The sequence below is a fragment of the Anomaloglossus baeobatrachus genome, chromosome 1, assembly GCF_048569485.1.
Source record: "Anomaloglossus baeobatrachus isolate aAnoBae1 chromosome 1, aAnoBae1.hap1, whole genome shotgun sequence".
Classification (NCBI taxonomy): Eukaryota; Metazoa; Chordata; class Amphibia; order Anura; family Aromobatidae; genus Anomaloglossus; species Anomaloglossus baeobatrachus.
Window position 1 is genome coordinate 67,500,542 of NC_134353.1, and position 23,512 is coordinate 67,524,053.

General features: G+C 48.3%; 1 protein-coding gene across 4 annotated transcripts in view; it reads left to right on the forward strand.

Moving 5' to 3' along the window:
• The window catches only part of HTT (huntingtin), a 399,016-nt gene that overhangs the window by 354,411 nt on the left and 21,093 nt on the right, over nucleotides 1-23,512 (forward strand). For all 4 annotated transcript variants that reach the window (XM_075346836.1, XM_075346838.1, XM_075346839.1 and 1 more), the window contains 9 exons: nucleotides 4,219-4,301; nucleotides 4,587-4,717; nucleotides 4,798-4,927; nucleotides 16,318-16,473; nucleotides 17,017-17,207; nucleotides 17,455-17,569; nucleotides 18,925-19,138; nucleotides 19,835-19,940; nucleotides 20,233-20,395. In XM_075346836.1, the coding sequence (XP_075202951.1) occupies nucleotides 4,219-4,301; nucleotides 4,587-4,717; nucleotides 4,798-4,927; nucleotides 16,318-16,473; nucleotides 17,017-17,207; nucleotides 17,455-17,569; nucleotides 18,925-19,138; nucleotides 19,835-19,940; nucleotides 20,233-20,395 (1,289 nt within the window). The remainder of the gene's footprint in view (nucleotides 1-4,218; nucleotides 4,302-4,586; nucleotides 4,718-4,797; nucleotides 4,928-16,317; nucleotides 16,474-17,016; nucleotides 17,208-17,454; nucleotides 17,570-18,924; nucleotides 19,139-19,834; nucleotides 19,941-20,232; nucleotides 20,396-23,512) is intronic.

Genomic DNA, 23,512 nt, shown 5'->3' on the forward strand with positions numbered 1-23,512 from the left:
TCGCACACATTAAGACGCCTCATGCACTTCCTACGTAAGATGGTAGCAATGGAGGCAGTTCTTCTCGCGCAGTTTCATCTGCGTCCACTACAATGTGACATTCTCCGCCAATGGGACGGGGAGTCGACCTCCCTCAACAGAGTCGTCTTTCTTTCTCAGGCGGCCAAGGAATCTCTGCGGTGGTGGCTTCTTCCCACCTCATGGTCAAAAAGAAGGTCCTTCCTATCCCCATCCTGGGCGATAGTTACGACAGACGCGAGTCTATCAGGGTGGGGAGCAGTTTTTCTCCACCACAGCGCTCAGGGTACGGGGACTCAGCAAGAGTCCACCCTTCAGATCAATGTTCTTGAACACAGAGCAGTGTATCTTGCCCTACAAGCCTTCCAACAGCAGCTGGAAAGCAAGCAAATCCGACTTCAGTCGGACAACTCCACAGCGGTGGCATACATCAACCACCAAGGAAGAACGCGCAACCGGCAAGCCTTCCAGGAAGTCCGGCAGGTTCTGATGTGGGTGGAAGACACGGCATCCACCATATCCACAGTTCACATCCCAGGCGTGGAAAACTAGGAAGCTGACTTCCTAAGTCGCCGGGGTGTGGCCGAAAGGGTATGGTCTCTTCACCCGGACGGGTTTCAGGAAATCTGGCGCCGCTGACAGAGGCCGGACGTCGATCTAATGGCGTCACGGCACAACAACAATGTGCCAGCTTCATGGCACGGTTTCACAATCATCGAGCTCTGGCGGCAGACGCCTTAGTTCAGCATTGGTCGCAGTTCCAGCTACCTTATGTGCCACCTCTGGCATTGTTGCCCAGAGTGCTGCGTTAGATCAGGACCGACTGCGGCCGCGCCATCCTCGTCGCTACAGATTGGCCGAGGATGTTGTGGTTCCCGGTTCTGGGGTGCCTCACGATAGGCTAACCGGGGGCACTACCAGACCAATCAGACTGGCTGTCTCAAGGGCCATTCTTCCATTTGAATTCTACGGCCCTCAACCTGATGGTGTGGCTTTGAGTCCTGGAACCTAGTGTCGTCAGGATTACCTCAGGACGTGGTTGCCACCATGAGACAGGCTAGCATATCAACGTCCGCCAAGATTGACCACAGGACGTGGAAGATATTCTTATCTCGGTGCTCGGCGCAGGGTGTTTCTCCCTGGCCGGTTGCATCGTCTATGTTTCCTTCCTTCCTGCAATCTAGGTTGGAAAAAGGGTTGTCGCTCAGTTCCCTTTAGGGACAAGTCTCAGCGCTATCTGTATTTTTTCAGAAACGACTTCCTCAGGTACGCACGTTCCTACGGGGAGTTTGTCTTCTCAGCACTCCGTACAGGCGGCCGTTAGAGCCCTGGGATCTGAACAAGGTTCTAATTGCTCTCCAGATGCCGCCTTTCGAGCCTTTGAAAGAGGTCTCCCTTCCCGCTTTTCTCGGGAAGTGGCCTTCTAGTAACGGTCTCGTCTCTTAGGAGAGTTTCCGAGCTAGCAACGCTCTCATACAAATCTCCCTTCCTGGTCCTTCACCAGGACAGGGTAGTTCTGCGTCCGATTCCGGAATTTCTCCCTAAGGTGGTATCCCACTTTCCTATCAATCAGGATATCACCTCACCTTCTTTGTGTCCTCGTCCAGTCCATCAATTTCAGAAGGATTTGCATCTGTTGGTTCTGGTGAGAGCACTCAGGTTCTACTTCCCGCATGGCGCTCCTGCGCCACCCGGATGCACTCTTTGTCCTTGTCGCTGGTCGGCGTAAACAGTCGCAAGCTTCTGAATCCACCCTGGCTCGGGGGATCGAGGAACCAATTCTTGAAATCTACAGTTCTACTGGGCTTCTGGTTCTCTCAAGGCTGAAGGCCCATTCTACCAGAGCCGTGGGTGCATCCTAGGCATTACGGCACCAGGCTACGGCTCAGCAGGTGTGTCAGGCACCTACCTGATTGAGTCTCCATACTTTTACCAAGCATTTTCAGGTGCATACCTACGCTTCGGCAGACGCCAGCCTAGGTAGATAAGTCCTTCAGGCGGCGATTGCCCACCTGTAGGAAAGGGCTCTTTGACGGCCCTATCACGAGGTATTCTTTTACCCACCCAGGGACTGCTTTTGGACGTCCCAATTGTCTGGGTCTCCCAATTAGGAGCGAAAAAGAAGAAGGGAATTTTGTTTACTTACCGTAAATTCCTTTTCTTCTAGCTCCAATTGGGAGACCCAGCACCCGCCCTGTTTTCTCGGGGTTTTTTCTGTTTTTTCGGGTACACATGTTGTTCATGTGGTATGGTTCAGTTCTCCGATGTTTCCTCGGATTGAATTGGTCTTTAAACCAGTTATTGGCTTTCCTCCTTCTTGCTTTGGCACTAAAACTGGTGAGCCAGTGATCCCACTGGGGGTGTATAGCCAGAAGGGGAGGGGCCTTACACTTTTAAGTGTAATACTTTGTGTGGCCTCCGGAGGCAATAGCTATACACCCAATTGTCTGGGTCTCCCAATTGGAGCTAGAAGAAAAGGAATTTACGGTAAGTAAACAAAATTCCCTTCTTTTGGTTCATTTATTTAAGAGTATGTCCACACTTCAACACCAGCTTGGGACCGTGAAGAAGGCTTTATACCGCCGAAACGCGTAGTCTGCCATAGAATGTATCCTGCACTTTAATTTTGAGCGCTGGAATCTTTTAATTTGCTCAATAAAACTGGATTTTACTTTACTGCTGGATGTTTTCCCAGTCCGGATCCGTGCAACCAAGATAGACCAGGTATCATTAAGGCTGCTTTCACACCTCCGGTTTTTCCTGTGCGGCACAATCCAGCACTTTGCAGGAAAAACGCAACTGTTTTTTTTTTTTTTGCTGCCGGTTACGTTTTTCCTGCATAGACTTTAATTAGTGCCGCATTGTGCCACATGGGCTTGCGTTCCGTCCGTTTTTTGCCGCATGCTGCAGATTTAGCCGATGCGGCGGCCAAATGGAACATTGCCTGGCACATTTTTTTGTGCGGCAAAAAAAAAACGCATTGCGGCGTATCCGGTTGATGTGGCGCATTTTTCAATGCATACCTATGGACGCTGGATGCAGCGCAATGCGGCAAAAAACGCATCCGGCTGCCGCATGCGTTTTTTTCCACTGCGCATGCTCTGTAGCATGCCGCAAGCGGCAAAAACCGGACGGGCCGCATTTAAAAACTTATGCAAAGGATGCGGCTTTTTCGCCGCATCCGTTGCATAGGTTTTAGAGCCGGACTGGCCGGCTCTGCACCTACCGGATGTGTGAAAGCAGCCTAAACCGGAGCTCAGAGGTCAGCTGGTCTACCTTCATATGCTGATTATATAATATATAAAATCTGTTATATCAGCAATAATCATTATATTTTTCTACTGTTTTTGAATTATTATTATTTTTAGTAGGCCACCATTATTTCAGGCGCTTCACTGCCTTCTGTAATGACCTCTCCTCATAACCAGCATGGGATATCACAGGACCATAACTCTCCTCCACGGTATTATACACCGTACATGTTCTCCTAGAGCAGAGACACTTTCATGTCACAAAGCTTCACTAAACCTCCCTGATACATTTGCTGTTGTGTTCTGTCATTACCCGTCATTATATTCTGAAGCGTCAAAGATCCTCTATTGTTTTGTCAAGGGAGGAATTTGGGTGAAGACTGCTAATGGAGTCTTCGTTTGGGAGATCAGAGACGGTGCCGTATTAGCTGTATATCAGTGCCGATATATCAATGTATCAGACAATAAACACACAGACATGCTTTCTCCTTGAGCTAGCGTCATCAACTGAACTTGTGTATTGCAAGACACCCAATTTTACAGTTTGAATCTTTAACCTTGAAGCTAGACAGGGAGTACTTATACTCCTTAATTTATCACAGCATCTTGTAAAACACATCGTTGTTCCTTGCATATTCTTTCTGTCTGAACATTACTGATAAGACTTTTGCTCATTATTTGAAAACTTCCATTATTTGTACATCTGTTCACTTATCCTTGGTAACCTCTTCATGAATATACAGCTTTGAACAGGGAGTATTATTGATCTGTGCAATTGCTACATAGACAGATTATTATACAACTACATCTACATTTTGATTATTTACATACACAGATATTCTTATTACATTTAAACAAACATACTACAGCTCAGACCACCTTCACAGTTTGATGTTTTAGGATCACTGTGGATACATCACATTTTTCATCTTTTACTCCTTTATTTCAGGAGCGCTGATCAGTCACGAGAAGCTCTTACTACAGATCAATACCGAACGTGAAATCGGGAACATGAGCTATAAGTTGGGCCAAGTGAGTCGTCCATGGAGGGATATTAATTGCTCAATGCTTTATATGTCTTTGTTACCTACATATAAAGGAGGCCAGCTGCAAAAATTAGAAGCCATGATAGATGTGCTATGGGAGTAGGTCCGATCTGTGGGTGGGCTACAGGTTTTTTTGGTGCTGTAATAGTACAGGGGGCACAGCAAGAATTCTTCCCACCCTCTAAACACATGGTTCCACATTTAACCCGGCAGCAGCCAAGGACTGGAGCTTGTACTTTACAAAGCTAATACGGTGCATGTTCCTCTGTAGGTCTCCATCCATTCTGTCTGGCTGGGAAATAATATTACCCCTCTGAGACCAGAGGAGCTTGATGAAGATGAGGAGGACGAGAATGATGCCCCAGCACCGTCTTCACCTCCAACGTCTCCTATAAACTCCAGGTTTGTCCTTCCTTTCTGCAGTGTAAGTCCGGTGAGATGAGTGTTGTTCTAGATCTTGATATATCTATATATAACCGCAGGAAACATCGGGCTGGAGTCGATATACATTCCTGCTCACAGTTTCTTCTCGAGCTGTACAGCCAGTGGATTCTTCCATCTAATACAGGGAAGAAGACCCCGGTCATCCTGATCAGTGAGGTGGTGAGATCGGTAAGTCACAGGGTTGGGTTATGTATGATCTTCAAGATATGTATACTCGCATGGCGATGACTCTTCCTAAAAGACCTGGATGTCGCCCAGCACAGAGCATCGCATGTAATGTAGTCACGTCCAGGCTCCCACTCACTTTATTCTTCTGGTGACCTGCCCCATAACTTAATCACAATTAATAGAATTTATCTCAATATAGTAAGTTATCTCCCTGATCGATGGGGGTATGACCACTGGGTCCCCGAATGAGCCCGACAACTGGACTCAACAGAACAATGTCTTGAGAAGGTGAACATGCCCAACCTCCGCTCCATTCATCGTCTATGCCAGAAATACAGCAAAGCGATATGCTTGCTTTTCTTTGGCAATCTCATGAACATTTGCAACTCTGCTCCATTAAACAGCAGAGGCAAATTGTGGGGGACAGACCGCCAGGAACCCCCAGTGATCACTGAGTTATTCCCTATCTTTAACCAGGGTGTTATAAAACCTCCACCTCTTTCAGTCAGAACTGCTTTGACACTTTAGTTAATAAATGGAAGATAGGGATGGAAAAAAAGAGGACTTTGGGTACTCACTGTAAAATTCCTATCTCTGAGTCTTCATTGGGGGACACATGAGACCATGGGTGTATGCAGCTACCACATGGAGTCTGACATTATGCAAAAAAAAAATTAGCTTCACCCCTGTAGTATACAACCACCAACTGGTACAATGACAATCAGTTGGTGAGAAAGCATTAGGAGAAGCAACCGTTAAAGGAATTATTGAAGCAACCTGGTTAGCAACTCATAATATCTGAACAGCAAGGATGGGTACTGTCCCCCCCCCAATGAAGACTCAGAGAAAGGGATTTTATTATGGTGAGTACCCAAAATCCTTTTATTTATTTTCTTTTCTTTTTTTTAATTTTGCTTCATTGGGGGACACAGGAGACCATGGGATATTCTAAAGCAGTCCCAAGGGTGGGCACAAGAACATACCCTCAAGTTTGAACTCAGACCACTGCAGCCTGCAGGACCCTTCTACCTAGGCTCACATCCAATGAGGTGTAGGTATGGATACTGTAGAATTTTGTGAAGGTATGAATGGAAGACAAGGTGGTTATCTTGCATAATTGCAAGATCGGGGCCTGATAGCGGGCGGCCCAGGAAGCCCCGCTCTGTGAGTGGAGTGACCTGTGACCCTGAGTGGGCTGACTCTGTCCTTAATCTGGTAAGCTTACAAGATAGCCGACAAGATCCAACGGGCAATAATGATTTGGAGGCGGGCAGTGCTTTGCGATGACTGTCTGGAATCAGAAAGAGAGAGTCCGCTAGTCAGAAAGATTCTGTCCTGGAAATGTAGACATGGAGATCTCTAACAAGATCCAACTTGTGGAGCGACTGTTCCCGAGGATGGACCAGGGACGGGCAGAATGAGGGGAGTACAATACAATGTCCTCATTAAGGTGTAAAAAGAAATCACCTCTGGTAGAAAAGATGGAGTTGAACACAGAAGCACCTTGTCTTGATGGAATACAAGAAAGGGAGAGTGGCAGGAGAGGGCCTCAAGTTCGGATATTCGTCTGATCAATGTGATAGCCACCAGGAAGGCAACCTTCCAGGACAGGAAGAATACAGAAACTTCACCTAGTGACTCAAAGGGGGAACTCTGAAGAACATCTATTTTTTTTTTCTTTATCGTTCCTATGGGAGACCCAGATATTGGGGTGTATAGCTTCTGCCTCCGGAGGACACACAAAGTACTACACTAAAAAGTGTAGCTTCTCCCTCTGAGCATATACACCCCCTGGATAACCAAATATAGCCAGTTCATTGCTTTGTGTTCAGGAGGCACACATCCACACATGCATTCTCATCTGATTTTTGATTTTTGGAAAGAATTTGCAGAAAAGCGGGTCCAAGCCTGGACTCCCGGCATGTCCCTTCTCACCCCACTGTGTCGGCGGTGTTGTTAAGGTTGATTCCAGGGCTGGAGCCTTACATGCCGCGCTCCTTCACCATCCCTCGGGCTCTGGCTTGAAGTGGGACCCAGCACGGTTCTCCCTGCCTTGCAGGAGACCGGTCTCCATCCGCAGCCCTTCAGGATCCTGCCGGACGGAGCACTCATCCCCAGGGACTTGAAACCCTGCGTCTCACAAGCTAAGTATCTGAGACGTTATTTTCGGGGGGTCCCTTGTACTTTATTGTTGGGGAGAGTGTGCTGTGTATCTGTTCTGACATTTCCGGCTGGTTCTCTGGTTTTCACCTGAGAACCGTGCCGATGGTGCCTGCGCGCCGGCCGCATCGCTTAAATTTAGGCCCCGGCTTCGCCTGAGGCCTAGTTTCGATTTCACTGCCCTTGCATGTCAATCATGCAGAGGGACAGTGCGGCTCCTAAAAAACTGGTTACCTACATGTGGCTCCTATAAGTGCGGCAAAAAGCAGTGTGGGACATGCTCTCATATGTATAATACCAAAGAGAGTGTTAATTCCACTACTGGGAAACGCTATAAAATTAATTCTTTCATCAACTGCAGTTCAGACCACTGCGTTTATGTTATAACTTGCGAAAAATGTCGCAAACAGTATGTAGGCTCCACAAGCCGCACTTTAAGGAGACGCATTGGGGAACATTTATATGATATTATGAATCCCGCCTCTAGGAACTTGTCAGGGGCTTCACAGCATTTTTTATATAATCACAATGGGGATGTCAGTTCCTTTAAAGTGAATGCTGTTGAACAGATTCCAGCCCCTAGAAGAGGTGGAGATCGTATTCAGATACTGCGGGACAGGGAAGCCAGGTGGATTTTGACATACAATACCTGCATGCCGATGGGCATGAATATCAAAAGTGATTTAATGTATATATATTGATATGTTGATTATTGTTCTGAATGCTTTCGGTATTTATTGCATACAGGTATGTTTATGCTTGTAATCATTATTCATAATTGATCCATTTCTTTGAAAAATGTCAATCCATGGAGATTAATGAATATAAATTTTTCCTGTATGGGATTTTATGGAATTTAATGAATTGTATTTGGCACATCCCAAAGGGTTAAATTGATTCAGGAAGATCTCCTTTTTGCAATGTATTAGGCTGCTGCCTTGCTGACATAATTGGGTTAACCTGTGTTTTTTTGTTTTGTTTTTTTTTTTTTCTTCTTCTATATATTATGTGTTTCATTTGGATAACATATGTGTATGACTAAGGGCCACAATGGCCAGAAACGCGTAAGACGCTTTCTTTTTAAAGAAAAAAATTTTTGGATGTCATTCTGATGATTGGTGTTTTAACAATTTTTCAATAAAATGAATTTTTAATTCACATCTATCTCGGACGTGTTGCTGGATAAGGAAAGGAATTTCCACCACTTGCTGCTTTATATTCCTGAACACGGAATTTATATCCCTGCACCGTTCTGGGTCCTGGAGCCAGGTGAAATAATATTACGGGTGAGCTGGAAAAAAAACTTTCCTTTCTTACAGTGCGGCTCCGCCCAGCGGCCGTTCGGCACAGGGGAGGGACACTCCTCTCTGAGTAAATGTCCCCTCCCCTGTAAATCTCCTTGGCCCTCCAGATCCCGCTCTCAGAGTAGGCCCCGCCCCCTCTCCTCGCTCCGGCGCCATTTTATCAGCGTTCTCACAGCGATCGGCGCTGGCTGCAGCATCTCTGCTAATCTGTCTGGGGGTCCGGGCTGTGGGATCTGGAGGGCACACAAACGGTCTGGTAAGCCACAACCTCCGGTTGTGGACCTGCTTATATACTCTCTGGGGGTCATTCTGGCTCAGAGCCCCCACTTCAGCAGCATGTCTCACACGAGGAGCAAGGCTGCAAGGCTGTACGCAATATGCACTGCATGTAAGCTCGTGCTGCCTGAACCGAGCACATATCCACATTGTGATGCCTGCTCTAACCTGGCAATGCCTCAGCCTGGAATCGCACCCACAGTGGTCCCTCCGGCTGCTCCGGCTCCGGTGGCTGAACCCCCGGCTTGGGTAGAATCCTTCTCTAGGTCAATCTCCCAGTCTTTTGCCGACTCCATGGGACAGCTGTCCCGGACTTTGCTGAACATGCATCAGCCCCCTTCTCAGGGCGCCTCTGCTGCTAGGGCTCTCTCAGCGGAGCTCACAGAGGATTCTTCATCTGGTCCCAGACCCCGTCCTCCTAAAAGGAGACGCAGGGCTCCCTCTCTTTCCTCGTCCCGCGGCTCTGATTCACGAGCTGACTCGCAGGACGAGGAGGATGCCTTTACTGGGGGCTCGGACGCTACCTCCATGTGCCCCATTGATCTGTCCGGAAGTGACGCAGATGTTAGTGATTTGATTGCGTCCATTAATTCTGTACTGGACCTCAATCCGCCAGTATCAGAGGAGCAACCCTCTCTGGCAGAAAAGCACCAGTTTACCTTGCCTAAGAGGACAAGGAGTGTGTTCTTTAACCACTCCAGTTTTCAGGCCACTGTGACCAAGCCTAGGGCCTGTCCTGACAAACGCTTCCCAAAGCGCGGTTCTGATGACCGTTTTCCCTTTCCACCTGAGGTGGTCAAGGAGTGGGCTCATTCACCAAAGGTAGACCCTCCGGTGTCTAAACTCTCAGCCCGGACCGTTGTATCAGTGGCTGATGGCACCTCTCTTAAGGATGCCACTGACCGCCAGGTTGACCTTCTGGCCAAATCTGTATATGAGGCGGCTGGGGCCTCGTTCTCCCCATCTTTTGCAGCAGTGTGGGCTCTCAGGGCCATCTCTGCTTCTCTAGAGGAGATGCATTCCCTCTCCAGGGAATCTATGCCCGAAATGGTTGCCTTACCGTCCCAAGCTTCAGCTTTTTCATCCTATGCCATGTCTGCCATGCTGGAGGCTTCTCACCGCACTGCGGTGGCTTCGGCTAATTCCCTCGCTATCCGCAGGATCTTGTGGCTTCGAGAGTGGAAGGCAGATGCTTCTTCAAAGAAGTACCTTGCTGGGCTCCCTTTTGCTGGATCCAGACTATTCGGCGAACAACTGGATGAAATTATTAAGGAAGCTACTGGCGGGAAGAGTACTTCCATGCCACAAACTAAAACCAGGAAACCTGCCCAGGGTAGGAACCAGTCGAGGTTTCGTTCCTTTCGTTCCTCCAACTGGTCATCCTCTAAGCCCTCGGCCTCGTCCATTAACTCAGCCAAGGACCAAAAACCCAACTGGCGCACGAAGCCGCGTCCTCAGAAGACCGCAGGAGCTGCTGCCACTAAGGCAGCCTCCTCTTGACCATCTGTCCGCGCCAGCAACGTCCTTGGTCGGTGGCAGGCTCTCCCACTTTGGCGACGTGTGGTTTCAACACGTCTCCGATCAGTGGGTGCGGGATATCATCTCCCACGGCTACAGGATCGAATTCTCTTCCAGCCCGCCAAACAGATTTTTTCTGTCACCTCCCCCCTGCTCCAAGGCCGCCGCCTTCTCTCAGGCCGTGGCATCCTTGCAGGCCAACGGAGTAATTGTACCGGTTCCCGCTCGCGAACGGTTCAGAGGTTTCTACTCAAATCTCTTCCTAGTCCCCAAAAAGGACGGTTCCTTCCGGCCCATCCTGGATCTCAAGCTTCTCAACAAGCATGTTCAGGTGCGGCATTTTCGCATGGAGTCTCTGCGATCAGTCATTGCCTCAATGACCCAAGGAGATTTCCTGGCATCCATCGACATCAGAGATGCCTATCTGCATGTGCCAATTGCAGTTTCACACCAGCGTTGGCTACGTTTTGCAATCGGAGAGGAACATTTCCAATTCGTGGCTCTCCCCTTCGGGTTAGCCACGGCCCCTCGAGTATTCACCAAGGTCATGGCAGCAGTGGTTGCGGTTCTGCACCTCCAGGGGTTGGCAGTGATTCCTTACCTGGACGACCTTCTAGTCAAGGCTTCATCCAGCGCAGACTGTCAGCGGAGTGTCTCGCTCACTCTCGCCACTCTTGTTCAATTCGGGTGGCTTGTCAATCTGCCCAAATCCACTCTGACTCCGACCCAGAAGCTCACGTACCTAGGGATGCAATTCGAGACTCTGCCGGCACTTGTGAAGCTGCCCTTAGTCAAACTGCAGTCCCTCCATCTGGCGGTGCGCTCTTTGCTGAGGCCCCGCCGTCATTCCATCAGGCACCTAATGCAGGTGCTGGGTCAGATGGTGGCGTCAATGGAGGCGGTTCCCTTTGCCCAGCTCCATCTGCGTCCTCTGCAGCTGGACATTCTCCGCTGTTGGGACAGGCGGACTTCCTCCTTGCACAGGTTAGTGGCTCTGTCGCCACAGACCAGGAGCTCCCTTCAGTGGTGGCCTCGGCCCCTCTCTCTGTCTCAGGGACGCTCCTTCCTGGCCCCGTCCTGGGTGATCCTCACCACGGATGCCAGTCTATCCGGCTGGGGAGCGGTATATCTCCACCACAGAGCGCAGGGCATTTGGACTCCGTCCGAATCAGCCCTCTCGATCAATGTGCTGGAAACCAGAGCTGTGCTTCTAGCTCTCTTAGCCTTTCACCACCTATTGGCGGGCAAGCACATCCGAGTCCAGTCAGACAACACGACAGCGGTTGCCTACATCAATCACCAGGGCGGGACACGCAGCCGCCTGGCAATGTTGGAGGTTCAACGCATCCTTCAGTGGACGGAGGACTCCAAGTCCACCATATCCGCAGTCCACATCCCAGGCGTGGAAAACTGGGAAGCAGATTATCTCAGCCGTCAAACCATGGACAACGGCGAGTGGTTCCTGCATCCGGCAGTGTTTCGGTCAATCTGCCGCAAGTGGGCACTCCAGAAGTGGATCTAATGGCATCCCGGCACAACAACAAGGTTCCGGTTTACGTGGCTCGCTCCCACGATCCTCAGGCCTTGGCAGCGGACGCTCTGGTTCAAGATTGGTCCCAGTTTCGTCTGTCCTACGTGTTTCCCCCTCTAGCTCTCTTGCCCAGAGTCCTGCGCAAGATCAGAATGGAGGGCCGTCGGGTCATCCTCATTGCTCCGGACTGGCCCAGGCGAGCTTGGTACCCAGACCTGCTCCATCTGTCCGTAGAGGTGCCGTGGCATCTCCCGGACCGTCCAGACCTTCTCTCACAAGGTCCGTTTTTCCGCCAGAATTCTGCGGCTCTCAGATTGACGCCGTGGCTCTTGAGTCCTGGATCTTGACGACTTCTGGTATTCCTCCTGAAGTCATCTCCACTATGACTCGGGCTCGGAAGTCTTCCTCGGCCAAAATCTATCACAGGACCTGGAGAATTTTCCTGTCCTGGTGTCGCTCTTCCGGCCATGCTCCTTGACCTTTTTCCTTGCCGACCCTCCTGTCCTTTCTACAGTCCGGTCTGCAGCTAGGACTATCCCTCAATTCCCTAAAGGGACAAGTCTCGGCTCTGCCAGTGTTGTTCCAGCGGCGTATCGCCCGGCTGGCTCAGGTGCGCACCTTCATGCAGGGCGCGTCTCACATCATTCCGCCTTACCGGCGGCCTTTGGATCCCTGGGACCTCAATCTGGTCCTCACGGCTTTGCAGAAACCCCCCTTTGAGCCTCTTAGGGAGTTTTCTTTGTCTCGTCTTTCTAGTGGCCATAACTTCCCTCAGGAGTGTCTCTGATTTGGCTGCGCTCTCTTCGGAGTCACCTTTTTTGTTTTTTCATCAAGACAAGGTGGTTCTCCGTCCGACTCCGGACTTTCTCCCTAAGGTGGTTTCTCCTTTCCACCTTAACCAGGACATTTCCCTGCCTTCCTTTTGTCCGGCTCCTGTTCATCGCTTTGAAAAAGCGTTGCATACTCTGGATCTGGTGCGGGCACTCCGGATCTATGTGTCTCGCACCACTGTTCTTAGGCGGTGCACCTCTCTTTTTGTGCTGACCACAGGTCGGCGTAAGGGCCTCTCGGCTTCTAAGCCGACCTTAGCTCGTTGGATTAGGTCGGCCATTTCCGATGCCTACCAGTGTACCCAGGTGCCTCCCCCGCCGGGGATCAAGGCACACTCGACCAGAGCTGTCGGTGCCTCTTGGGCTTTCAGGCACCAGGCTACGGCTCAGCAGGTCTGTCAGGCTGCCACTTGGACTAGTCTGCATACCTTTTCAAAGCACTACCAAGTACATGCTCATGCTTCGGCAGATGCGAGCTTGGGCAGACGCATCCTTCAGGCGGCTGTCGCCCATTTGTGAAGTTAGGCTCTGCCTACTTCTCAGTTTTCTGTTTATTCCCACCCATGGACTGCTTTGAGACATCCCAATGTCTGGGTCTCCCATAGGAACGATAAAGAAAGAGAATTTTGTTTACTTACCGTAAATTCTTTTTCTTATAGTTCCGTATTGGGAGACCCAGCACCCTCCCTGTTGCCTGTTGGCAGTTTCTTGTTCCGCGTGTTATCACCGGCTGTTGTTGTAGACAGAGGCTCCGGTTGTTCCGGTTCTTGCTCTGTCTCTACTTGTGGGTGGCTATTCTCCTTCAGCTTTTGCACTAAACTGGCTATATTTGGTTATCCAGGGGGTGTATATGCTCAGAGGGCGGAGCTACACTTTTTAGTGTAGTACTTTGTGTGTCCTCCGGAGGCAGAAGCTATACACCCCAATGTCTGGGTCTCCCAATACGGAACTATAAGAAAAAGAATTTACGGTAAGTAAACAAAATTCTCTTTTTTTTACTAGTCTGGATATCAAGGGGAGAAGGGAGAACTGGGACCATGAGATCGCCAGGGCATCGGAGTCTATTGCCAGGGAATGGCGAGCCCAGGACAAACTTGGGGACCATGTTGTTGAACCTGGACACCATCAGATCGACATCGGGTGTCCCCCACCTGTGGCAGATATGGTCGAAGATTGACTGGAGTAGTGACCATTCATGTCGGCAGCCAAGTTGTCCACTCTGGGAATATGTACTTCCAAGATTGCTGGCACATTCTGTTCAGCCCACAAAAGAATCCATAAACCTCTGATATCACTGCTCAGCTTCAGGCTCCTTCTTGGTGGTTGATGTATGCCATAGCCGTGACGTTGTCGGATTGGACTCCAGTCGGACGGCCGACGAGAATTTCATGCTTGTGAAGGAGGGCAAGAAATATTGCTCTGAGCTGCAGAATGTTGATGGGAAGAGCAGTTTCCTGAGTCTTCCACTGTCCTTGTACCATGATGTTCTGGAACACTGTACCCCAGCCGAGGAGGCTGGCATCTGTCATTACAACCTTCCATTGAATCGGTAAATACCATCTTCTGCATGAAACCAGGGGAGATCTACTCCATCATACCAGAGACCTCCTTGATTGAGAAAGGCAGTGTGACTGGCTGATCCAGTGATTAAGAGGATATGTCCCTTCATGATAGAAGAAAGAACTGAAGAGGCTATGTGGAACTGAGCGAAGGGAACAACTTCTATATCTGCTACCATCTTGCTAGAACACCCTTACAAAACAGAGATCAGGATGTTGTCCAAGTAAGGAATAATAACAATGCTTCTGGTCTGGAGAATGGCCATTACAGCCGCCTTGATGAAATCTTTGGGTGCTGTCAATAGGCTGATCGGCAGAGCTGTAAATTGCAAATGGGAATCCTGAACTGCAAAACGCAGGAATCTCTGATGAGATGAGAAAATGGGTATGTATAGGCATCATTGGTGTCCACCGAACATAGGAACTCTCCAGGCTCCCTGAAGGTTATGACAGAGTCCTGAAATGATGGAGGCGGACGCATTTGTTCAACAGTTTAAAGTCCAAGATGGGCTGTACAGATTAATCTTTCTTCGGAACCACAAATAGATTTGAATGGAAACCTGAGAAATGTTCCTGAAAAGTAACGGGAGTAAAGGCACGAGAACGGAAGAGTGTCAGAGGCCTTGAAGAAAGCCCGGAATGCAGACAGGATGGAAGAAAAAGCAAGAGTGAGGGAGGGTTGAAAATGTTTATTTTATAGCCATTTGAGTCGAAGATCCAAACTTGAGGAGCGACGCATCCTGGAACAGGAGGGGGAAGACTAACTATCCTAAGGATTCACAGGTTGGGGGTGCCCACGTCATATAGAAGAGAACCTGTTTGATTTGGATCTGGACAACTTGCTCTGGTGTCCGTGAGGACGCCAGGAGGGGAGGGTGGCGTTCCTGAGAAAAGATACTCTGGGATTGCGCATGTAAGGAAAGAAAAAAGAGACCCCCAGTGATTGGACTGCGGCGGGGGAAGAGGAAGAGCCCAGCAAGATCGATTTGGCTGGTCTGCGGGGGGGGGGGGGGGGGGGGTTTATGCCAGGGCCATATGATGGAGTAGTATAAAGATATTGAGCCCTCCATCAGCCAAGGACCTAGGGAAAATAGTTCCTGAACTGAAGGCCCCTGAATCCTTTTTCTCAGATGATGAGGAAGATGGCTGTAAGAGGTGAGCTGGCAGAGACATCATTGCGACGACTGACCTCTGGAGAGCCCCAAACACGCTAGATGTGTTGGGGGAGTTAGGGTCCTGCTGGACAGACGACAGAGGCCACAGTAAGTGACACAACCCCACATTGTGCTCTCGGTCTCTTAGGTGGGAGTACAGAGTGAGCCATTACACTCTGTTGCACAATTACAAGCTGAATCTGAAAGAAAAATGGAAAAGATCAAAAAACACAAAGTTTTAAGGTAGAAACTGGGCTGGGTGCAGCCCTGCGTCTGCCTCCTACTGACACTAAGATAAAACTGATTGTCTCTGTGCAATTTGGTGGGTGTAAACTGCCAGGGAGGAACAAACGTTTTTGCATAGTGGCAGCCTCCTAGTGCATACACCCATGGTCTCTTGTGTCCCCCCAATGAAGCAAAAGAGAGAAAAATGTAATCGAGGTTCGCGCACCATCGGGTGTGAGGCAGGGAGGCAGACATTGGCTATACTTTGCCTCCGCGTCATCTATCATGGATACAGCTGAGTATGTCGGCAGCATTGCAGCAGGCCATGATCGCCTCCTTACCTCACATCTTCTGTAAGATAATGCCGGCGGTGCTGTGATGTCCCATCAGGGGAGTGTGGGGATAAGTTCAGCAACAAGGTCACACATTGTGGCTATGAGTAAGGCAAGTGTTGGCCAGCAATGACTTAGAACTGTAGTGGGCTTTAGATGTTTTGGTCATTTTGTAAAAAAAATAACTAAAAATAAAATTACTTGTATGAACTACCGTGTGTCCTGCTGCTTGATGCTGCCACCCGGGGCCCCCTGTATCTGCACCATGGATTTGTCAGATGCTCCCCTGAGGATCATTTGTGCTGCTGGTTCCATTGTTGCAGAATGGTGTCAAGGTTTTCACGTTTCCTGCTTATTCATTACATTATACATTACACATCGCTCCATGAGCTTGGTGCCAGTTGCCCGGTACGCAGGGATGGTGCTCAGCGATGTACATGAGGCTTTGTTCTGGGTGCATTACTCTGCTGGGTCCTGTAATGTGTTCCATGTCCTCCGCAGATGCTGGCCGTGTCTGATCTCTTCACCGAGAGGAATCAGTTTGAGACGATGTACGCGGCTTTAACCGAGCTCCAGAAACAGCACCCGTCCGAGGATGAAATCCTCATCCAGTATCTAGTGCCTGCAATCTGCAAAGCTGCCTCCGTGCTGGGAATGGTAAGATAGAGCCGCCGGCTGCCCGAGCTTATCACCCCCGATGGGAGCGGAGATCTGGTGCCTCCTAATCGGCGGGCTGTGCCATCTCTGCGCTGCCCATTGCATTAGCTGTTCTGTTATCAGTAGCATGTTGGGTGAAGCAGTGATGGGGGCGATCTGAGCACAACCGGGGGTGATTTTCCTATTTTTATTCCTATTACATTATTCAGTTGTAAGAACTTTATAGTGTTTTACTCTGAATAGAGTGCAGTCTCTATACAGCCCTGTGGACTATATGCTAAATTCTTTAACTAAAGACGTTTAGCCTAAATTGCATGTCTGGAAGGAAGGTTTTAAGGCTTTCAGCTTATTTTCATGGGCCCTATTAAAGCATTTGGGTCTCCCCCTGACCGAGCACGTAATGCAGATGTTTTCATGCTCATATTCGACCTAAGGTCCCCATACAACATTACTAACCACAGAACGTTATCTAACGCATGAGTGGCTGTATAGAGATAACAATGTATACTGTAGACCTAGACCAACGCTGCCATTGTTCCTCAGGATAAGGCAATAGCAGAGCCGGTCAGCCGCCTCCTGGAGTCCACCCTGCGGAGCACCCACATGCCCAGCCGCATCGGAGCGCTGCACGGCGTCCTCTACGTGCTGGAGTGCGACCTGCTGGACGACACGGCCAAACAGCTCATCCCCATCATCAGTGATTACCTGCTCTCCAATCTGAGGGGCATTGCACAGTAAGTGTGGGGTGGGGGTATGAATGAAGAAGAACTTGTCAATAAAGCCTAAAAAGGTCACTATTCCTGAGGAGCCGCACCGAAATCATGAGCGACTGTGTGTCTTGGTCTCAGTTCTGTTAATCTCCTTTTGCGTCAAGAAAAAGTATAGCAAGTCCCCACCAATAACATTTTTGCCCAAAAAGATTTTTTGTTTTTGTGGGACCCTTTAATTGGAAAAAATCTCTGTTCTTTCTTTGTCCTCCAGCTGTGTGAACCTTCATAATCAGCAGCACGTTCTGGTGATGTGCGCAGCCGCGTTCTACCTGATCGAGAACTACCCCCTGGATGTTGGGCCGGAGTTCACCGCCGGCATCATACAGGTACCAGCACCGGGTGTTACCTCCACTACAAAGTGGCATCAAATCCTGACCATTTTCTTCCAGCCTTCACTTATGCACAGACAAGACTGTTACTCTATTGCCCCGATATACTTTACATAGCTGCCAGCCGAACAATCATCAGCGTATCTGTTAGAAGAGAGCAAAAAGATTGTTGGTGCAAAATTGGAAATGGCGGATCCTTATCTTCCCCAACATCATTAGCAATGATCAGAGCGGGAGAACTCGAGCTGCTATAGGACACAAATCACGTGTATAATGGACGGCACGTCATCTGATCCAGGAGCAGAAGTGAGCTGCTGGGTCACCTTTTCTTGACCAGCCTTTTTGACAGGTCTTAAATTACTAAGTTGCTTAGGGTTTCACGTAGACATCTTTTTACACATAGAGAAACTTTTTAAGGACTAGGCCTTGGATTGGAAACACTGAGTAATTGCTCCTTATACCACTTTGTTCCTGCGCCACATGTATCATGTATACATAAAATGTAGAGCTGTTTGTAATACTAACTTTTCAAATCTTCTTGGTAAGCCGCTATACTGATATTAGACCTATTGTCGGGGGAGACCGTTAAAGGGTCTTCAGAGTCTGAGTCCAAATCAAATCTGCGCAGATATATGTATGAGGAAAAATGACCACACAAAGACATCTCTCTATCCGGGAGAAGCTCAAAGCTCTTCTAATCCGTATATTATAAAATACACACAGTTATTCAGTTCAACATTGTCCCTGATTGGTCAGAGATAATCAGCAAAGTCTATATAGTATGTCATCAGCCTGCTACTGGCTTCCTAATCCCAGTTTGAACCAGCTACATTGTACATTTTGGCTTCATTATCTTTAACACCTTGCTGAGCATGAACAAGGAGTCAAGATCCCACATGGTGTGAACCAACAGATTATAAATTCTCTCAGTATGTTATGAATACTTGCATTGTTCAGCCTAGTATAATGTTTCAATGACACATTCCAAAGGCGCATCCTGGTATGTACATCCGCATCTGAACAATAATCATACAAACACAGATGATCTTATTATTTGGACAATTGATTCATAGCCTGGACCTTCACCCTATGCCCAAAAAGTACAGTCAAAAACTCTTCTTTGTTAGTTTTCGCTCAGTGGTGCTATAAACTTGGTTCGGCTCTCACAACTGTATATCTGGTTTATTTTCTCATCCATATATCTTATGTAAGTCCTTCTCCCCTAACCTCTATTTTTTCAATCCAACGTGTTGATTCAGGTCAGGAGATCCGAGGTCAGGGTGGACTGTCCATTAGACAGTGTGATGTGAATATTGGTTATTTGCCGCTGATAATGTGCTCTCGGTCCTCAGATGTGTGGAGTGATGGTGTCGGGGAGTGAAGACTCCACACCGTCCATGATCTACCACTGCGTCCTGAGGGGCCTGGAGCGCCTCCTGCTGTCGGAGCAGCTCTCGAGGTTGGATGGGGAAGCTCTGGTGAAGCTGAGCGTGGACAGAGTCAATATGCACAGTCCGCACAGAGCCATGACCGCTTTAGGTCTAATGCTGACCTGCATGTACACAGGTGAGGCCATGTATATGGACCTTCATTTATGATCACCAGGTTTTTGCTATGTAATCTGACCATAGCGTGACATGGGTACAGAGAGCCAGATTCCAGCAATGTGTCACTTAGTTTATTGGGTGCAGCATTTATGATAGAAGCACTGTTTTCTCTGCTGCAGATGTAGCAGTGCTCCATGGCTACGCTGTGTATAGGCTTTCCACGCCACAGCTTCCTATGTTCACAGCATTGTGACTGAAAACTGCTAATCAGTGGTGGGGTTGGACCAGGAGGCACGAGGCCTGTTGTCTTGTAGTGATAATCTTCTGCTGATAAAACACTGATTCTATTGTTAAGTAACACATCGCTGTTAGCAGGGTTTCAGCCCCTAAATCATGCTGCTCTCAGATTACATAGCAAAAATCGGCTGATAGGTTCCCTTTAACCTGACTGATCACATAACTGTGCTACCCAGGAAGGTCCTCCAGCTCCCGCGTTCAGTGGGTTTGTATCAGGACCTGCAGCGGTGTGCGGACAGTACCGGTCCTGTGCAGCTTTAGAGACGTCCAGGCTCCGCTCCCTGCCCTGCACTGATGACCCAGATCTGTGTTTGGTGCGGGAGAGGACGTGCGCCCCATAGTCAGCAGAATACAGTATATTTCTATACACATAGGAGCAGAGGACGCCTATACACCACATTGTTTCTGTTTTATCCAGGAAAAGAGAAGTTCAGCCCCGGCCGCACAGCAGAGCCGAGTCCTGCGGCCCCAGACAGCGAGTCCGTCATTGTAGCCATGGAGAGGGTGTCTGTGCTGTTTGACAGGTAATCTGGTATTATTGTAGAATAAGCATTAATTTTTATTTATGGAACTGCAGATTTTTCCATTCAGAGTTCTGGAAAAGCTGGGTGACCCCTTATGTTGTAGCGATAGCCTTACTAATTCTCCCATGATTTTACAGTCGCCTTATTTGCCTCCTCTCACATCTGGACGTCCTGTAATGGATGTTTGCCCCGATTCTCTGTCCCGGTATTAGCAGGGGTTTATGATCCAGGCTGAGATCTCGGTAATTACATGTTGTCAGGTTACAACAACGGCCTTATTTTGTGTCTTAAGGATACGGAAAGGATTCCCGTTTGAAGCGAGAGTGGTGGCCCGAATCCTCCCCCAATTCTTGGATGATTTCTTCCCTCCTCAGGACGTCATGAACAAAGTCATTGGGGAGTTTCTATCCAACCAGCAGCCGTACCCGCAGTTCATGGCCTCCGTCGTTTACAAGGTAATTCATTTCTACGTGATACCCGAGCACCATAACTAGGCAGACTCAGTGATGAGTCCTACCAAGGACCACGTCTGCATGGAGTTTGTATGCGATCCTTGTTTCCTCAGTGGATCACCCCCACACACACACCCAAAAAACAAACATATATGCAATTCAATTTGGAAATGTGATCCAATGTGGAATCGGATCTGTATAGAGATAACCTCTGTACTTTGCTGCAGAATAGATCAGCGACAACAACTTGAAAAAATTCATATATAATTCTTTCAAAAAGGAGCGAAATGGTCCGAATTGATAAAATTATAAATTTTTATTGAAAATAAATTCAAAACATCATCACACAATTAAGAGATGTATACAGCAAAGAAATGAGGACGTAGCAGCATAACAATATTGCACATAACCGTATCCACAGTGGAAAAAAGTGACTAGTGCGAAAAAATGTTCCAGATCCAAATACCACCCTCCTAAATCAGTGCTACACCATAAGGGCTATACAAATAAAGTGTCTCAGTGCACCAAATTGCACATGTCCCTTATAGATAATTAATACGTAGAAAGAAATGGATTATATATATATATATATATATATATATATATATATATATATATATATAAATATAATTCCATGTGGAGATATAAAAAAAATGGAACTTTTTGTCACTAAGAAGATCAATATATTTGTAATTAACCCAGTGGCATTAAGGTAGTGGATGTATTCCCAAGCTAAGTCCGTAGATGGAGCTATTCCCAAACAAAAGAGATAATTAGCATAATGGCAACAGATGTAATTTGTACCGCCTGGTAAGTACCACCAACCACGAATGGTAGATAGTACTATTACAAATAGGCACTGTGCACAACGTTATGAAAAAACAATCACATCCAACAGCCAAATGCTCGGAAGTTACCTGGGTGTATAACACCAGTGTGCCGCCGTCCTCTTACCCCGATGTACATTTCGCTACTACCCGACTTCAACAAGGGGCGTGAATATATCAGCACTATAGATGAACTGTTGGGGACATCATACTGTGTGTGGAGGGACTGTGGGAGACATCATACTGTGTGTGGGGGGAGACTGGGGTAGACATTATGCTGTATGTGGATGGTTTGTGGAAGACATCATACTGTGGGGGGGGACTGTGAGGGACAGTATACTGTGTGGGTAACATCATACTGTCTGTGGAGGGACTGTGGGAGACATCATACTGTGTGGATGGATTTTGGGAGACATACTGTGTGGGGGAGACTGATGGACATTATACTGTGTGGGGGACATCATTCTATGTGTGGAGGGTCTGTGGGAGACAACATACTGCGTGTGGATGGATTGTGGGAGACCTCACATTGTGTGCAGGGGACATCATACTGTGTAGGGGACATCATACTGTGTGGGGGACATCATACTGTGTGGGGGGACTGTGGGAGACATCATACTGTGTGTGGATGGATTGTGGGAGACATCATACTGTGTGGGGAGGGGGGCTGTGGGGGACATCATAGTCTGGTGGACATCATACTGTGTGGGGGGGACTGTGAGGGACATTATACTGTGTGGGGGACATGATACTGTGTATGGAGGGACTGTGGGAGACCTCATACTATGTGGGGGAGACAGTGGGGGACATACTCTGGGAGGGGGGATTGTGGGGGACATTATACTGTGTGGGGAACATCATACTGTGTGTGGAGGGACTGTGGGAGACCTCATACTGTGTGGATGGATTTTGGGAGACATATTGTGTGTGGGAGACTGTGAGGGACGTTATACTGTGTGGGGGACATCATACTGTGTGTGGATGGATTGTGGGAGACCTCATAATGTGTGTGGTGGACATCATACTGTGTGGGGGGACTGTGGGAGACATACTGTGTGGGGGGACTGTTGGGGACATCATACGGTGTGGGGGGATACTGTGGGGAATGTGATGCTGTGTGGTGGACATCATGCTGTGTTGTGGCATTATACTTTTCTGAGAGCTTTGTTGGGGTCATCATACTGTGCATTTGGGGGTACTGTAGGGAAATTTACTATAGATTTGTCATACTGAATGGCAACCATGAAAGGGGTCAGGTAGTGTGATAGAAGAGTAAGGGGCTTCAGTAGGTGCACAATTACTGTGCAAGTGCTGCACAACATGTCCCTGTCTCTGTCTTTAAATGTTCGGAGGTGCGCTCCTCTCTCTCACCTGAGCATGTGACCTGGAGGTTGCCGCGCTGCCATTGTACTGTATCACACTGTACTGGAGTGTGCCGAATCCGGCGAAAAGCCGAATGTGTGAAACGGCCCTAAAAGAGTAAATGGAATGGTCAAGTACTAGAGTGGTAAATAGAATGGAAACTTCAGCTCACCTGCTGCCCAGACTGCTCAGCCTTGCGGGTGCCTAGGATCCTTCGGTTTATCCCAACCGGTAACAGGCAACGTGGAGTGTAGAAGGAAATGATCCGGCACAAAATCTCCTTAGGTAAAAACATCCAAAATTTATTGAAACATCATTAAAAAACAGCGTGAAGACCAAGTATCCACTCAGATGGTAGGCATGGGGATCATGATAACTTAACGCGTTTCGGACTGTTATAAAAGCAAAAAAAGTCACTTATGATTAAGGACTTTTTTTGCTTTTATAACAGTCCGAAACGCGTTAAGTTATCATGATCCCCATGCCTACCATCTGAGTGGATACTTGGTCTTCACGCTGTTTTTTAATGATGTTTCAATAAATTTTGGATGTTTTTACCTAAGGAGATTTTGTGCCGGATCATTTCCTTCTACACTTCAAGTACTAGAGTGCATGGAGTGCCAATGTAATGGGCGGTAGTGACCACTAGATGGCTCAGGGGAGCCAAAGATGTATAATAATAGTAATAATCTTTATTTCTTTGTCGCTCCATTGGGAGACCCAGACAATTGGGGTGTATAGCTTCTGCCTCCGGAGGCCACACAAAGTATTACACTTTAAAAAGTGTAACCCCTCCCCTCTGCCTATACACCCTCCCGTGCATCACGGGCTCCTCAGTTTTTTGCTTTGTGTTGAAGGAGGCACACATTCACTCATGCTCCCATTTTAGTCAGCAGCAGCTGCTGATTGTATCGGATGGAAGAAAAGAGGG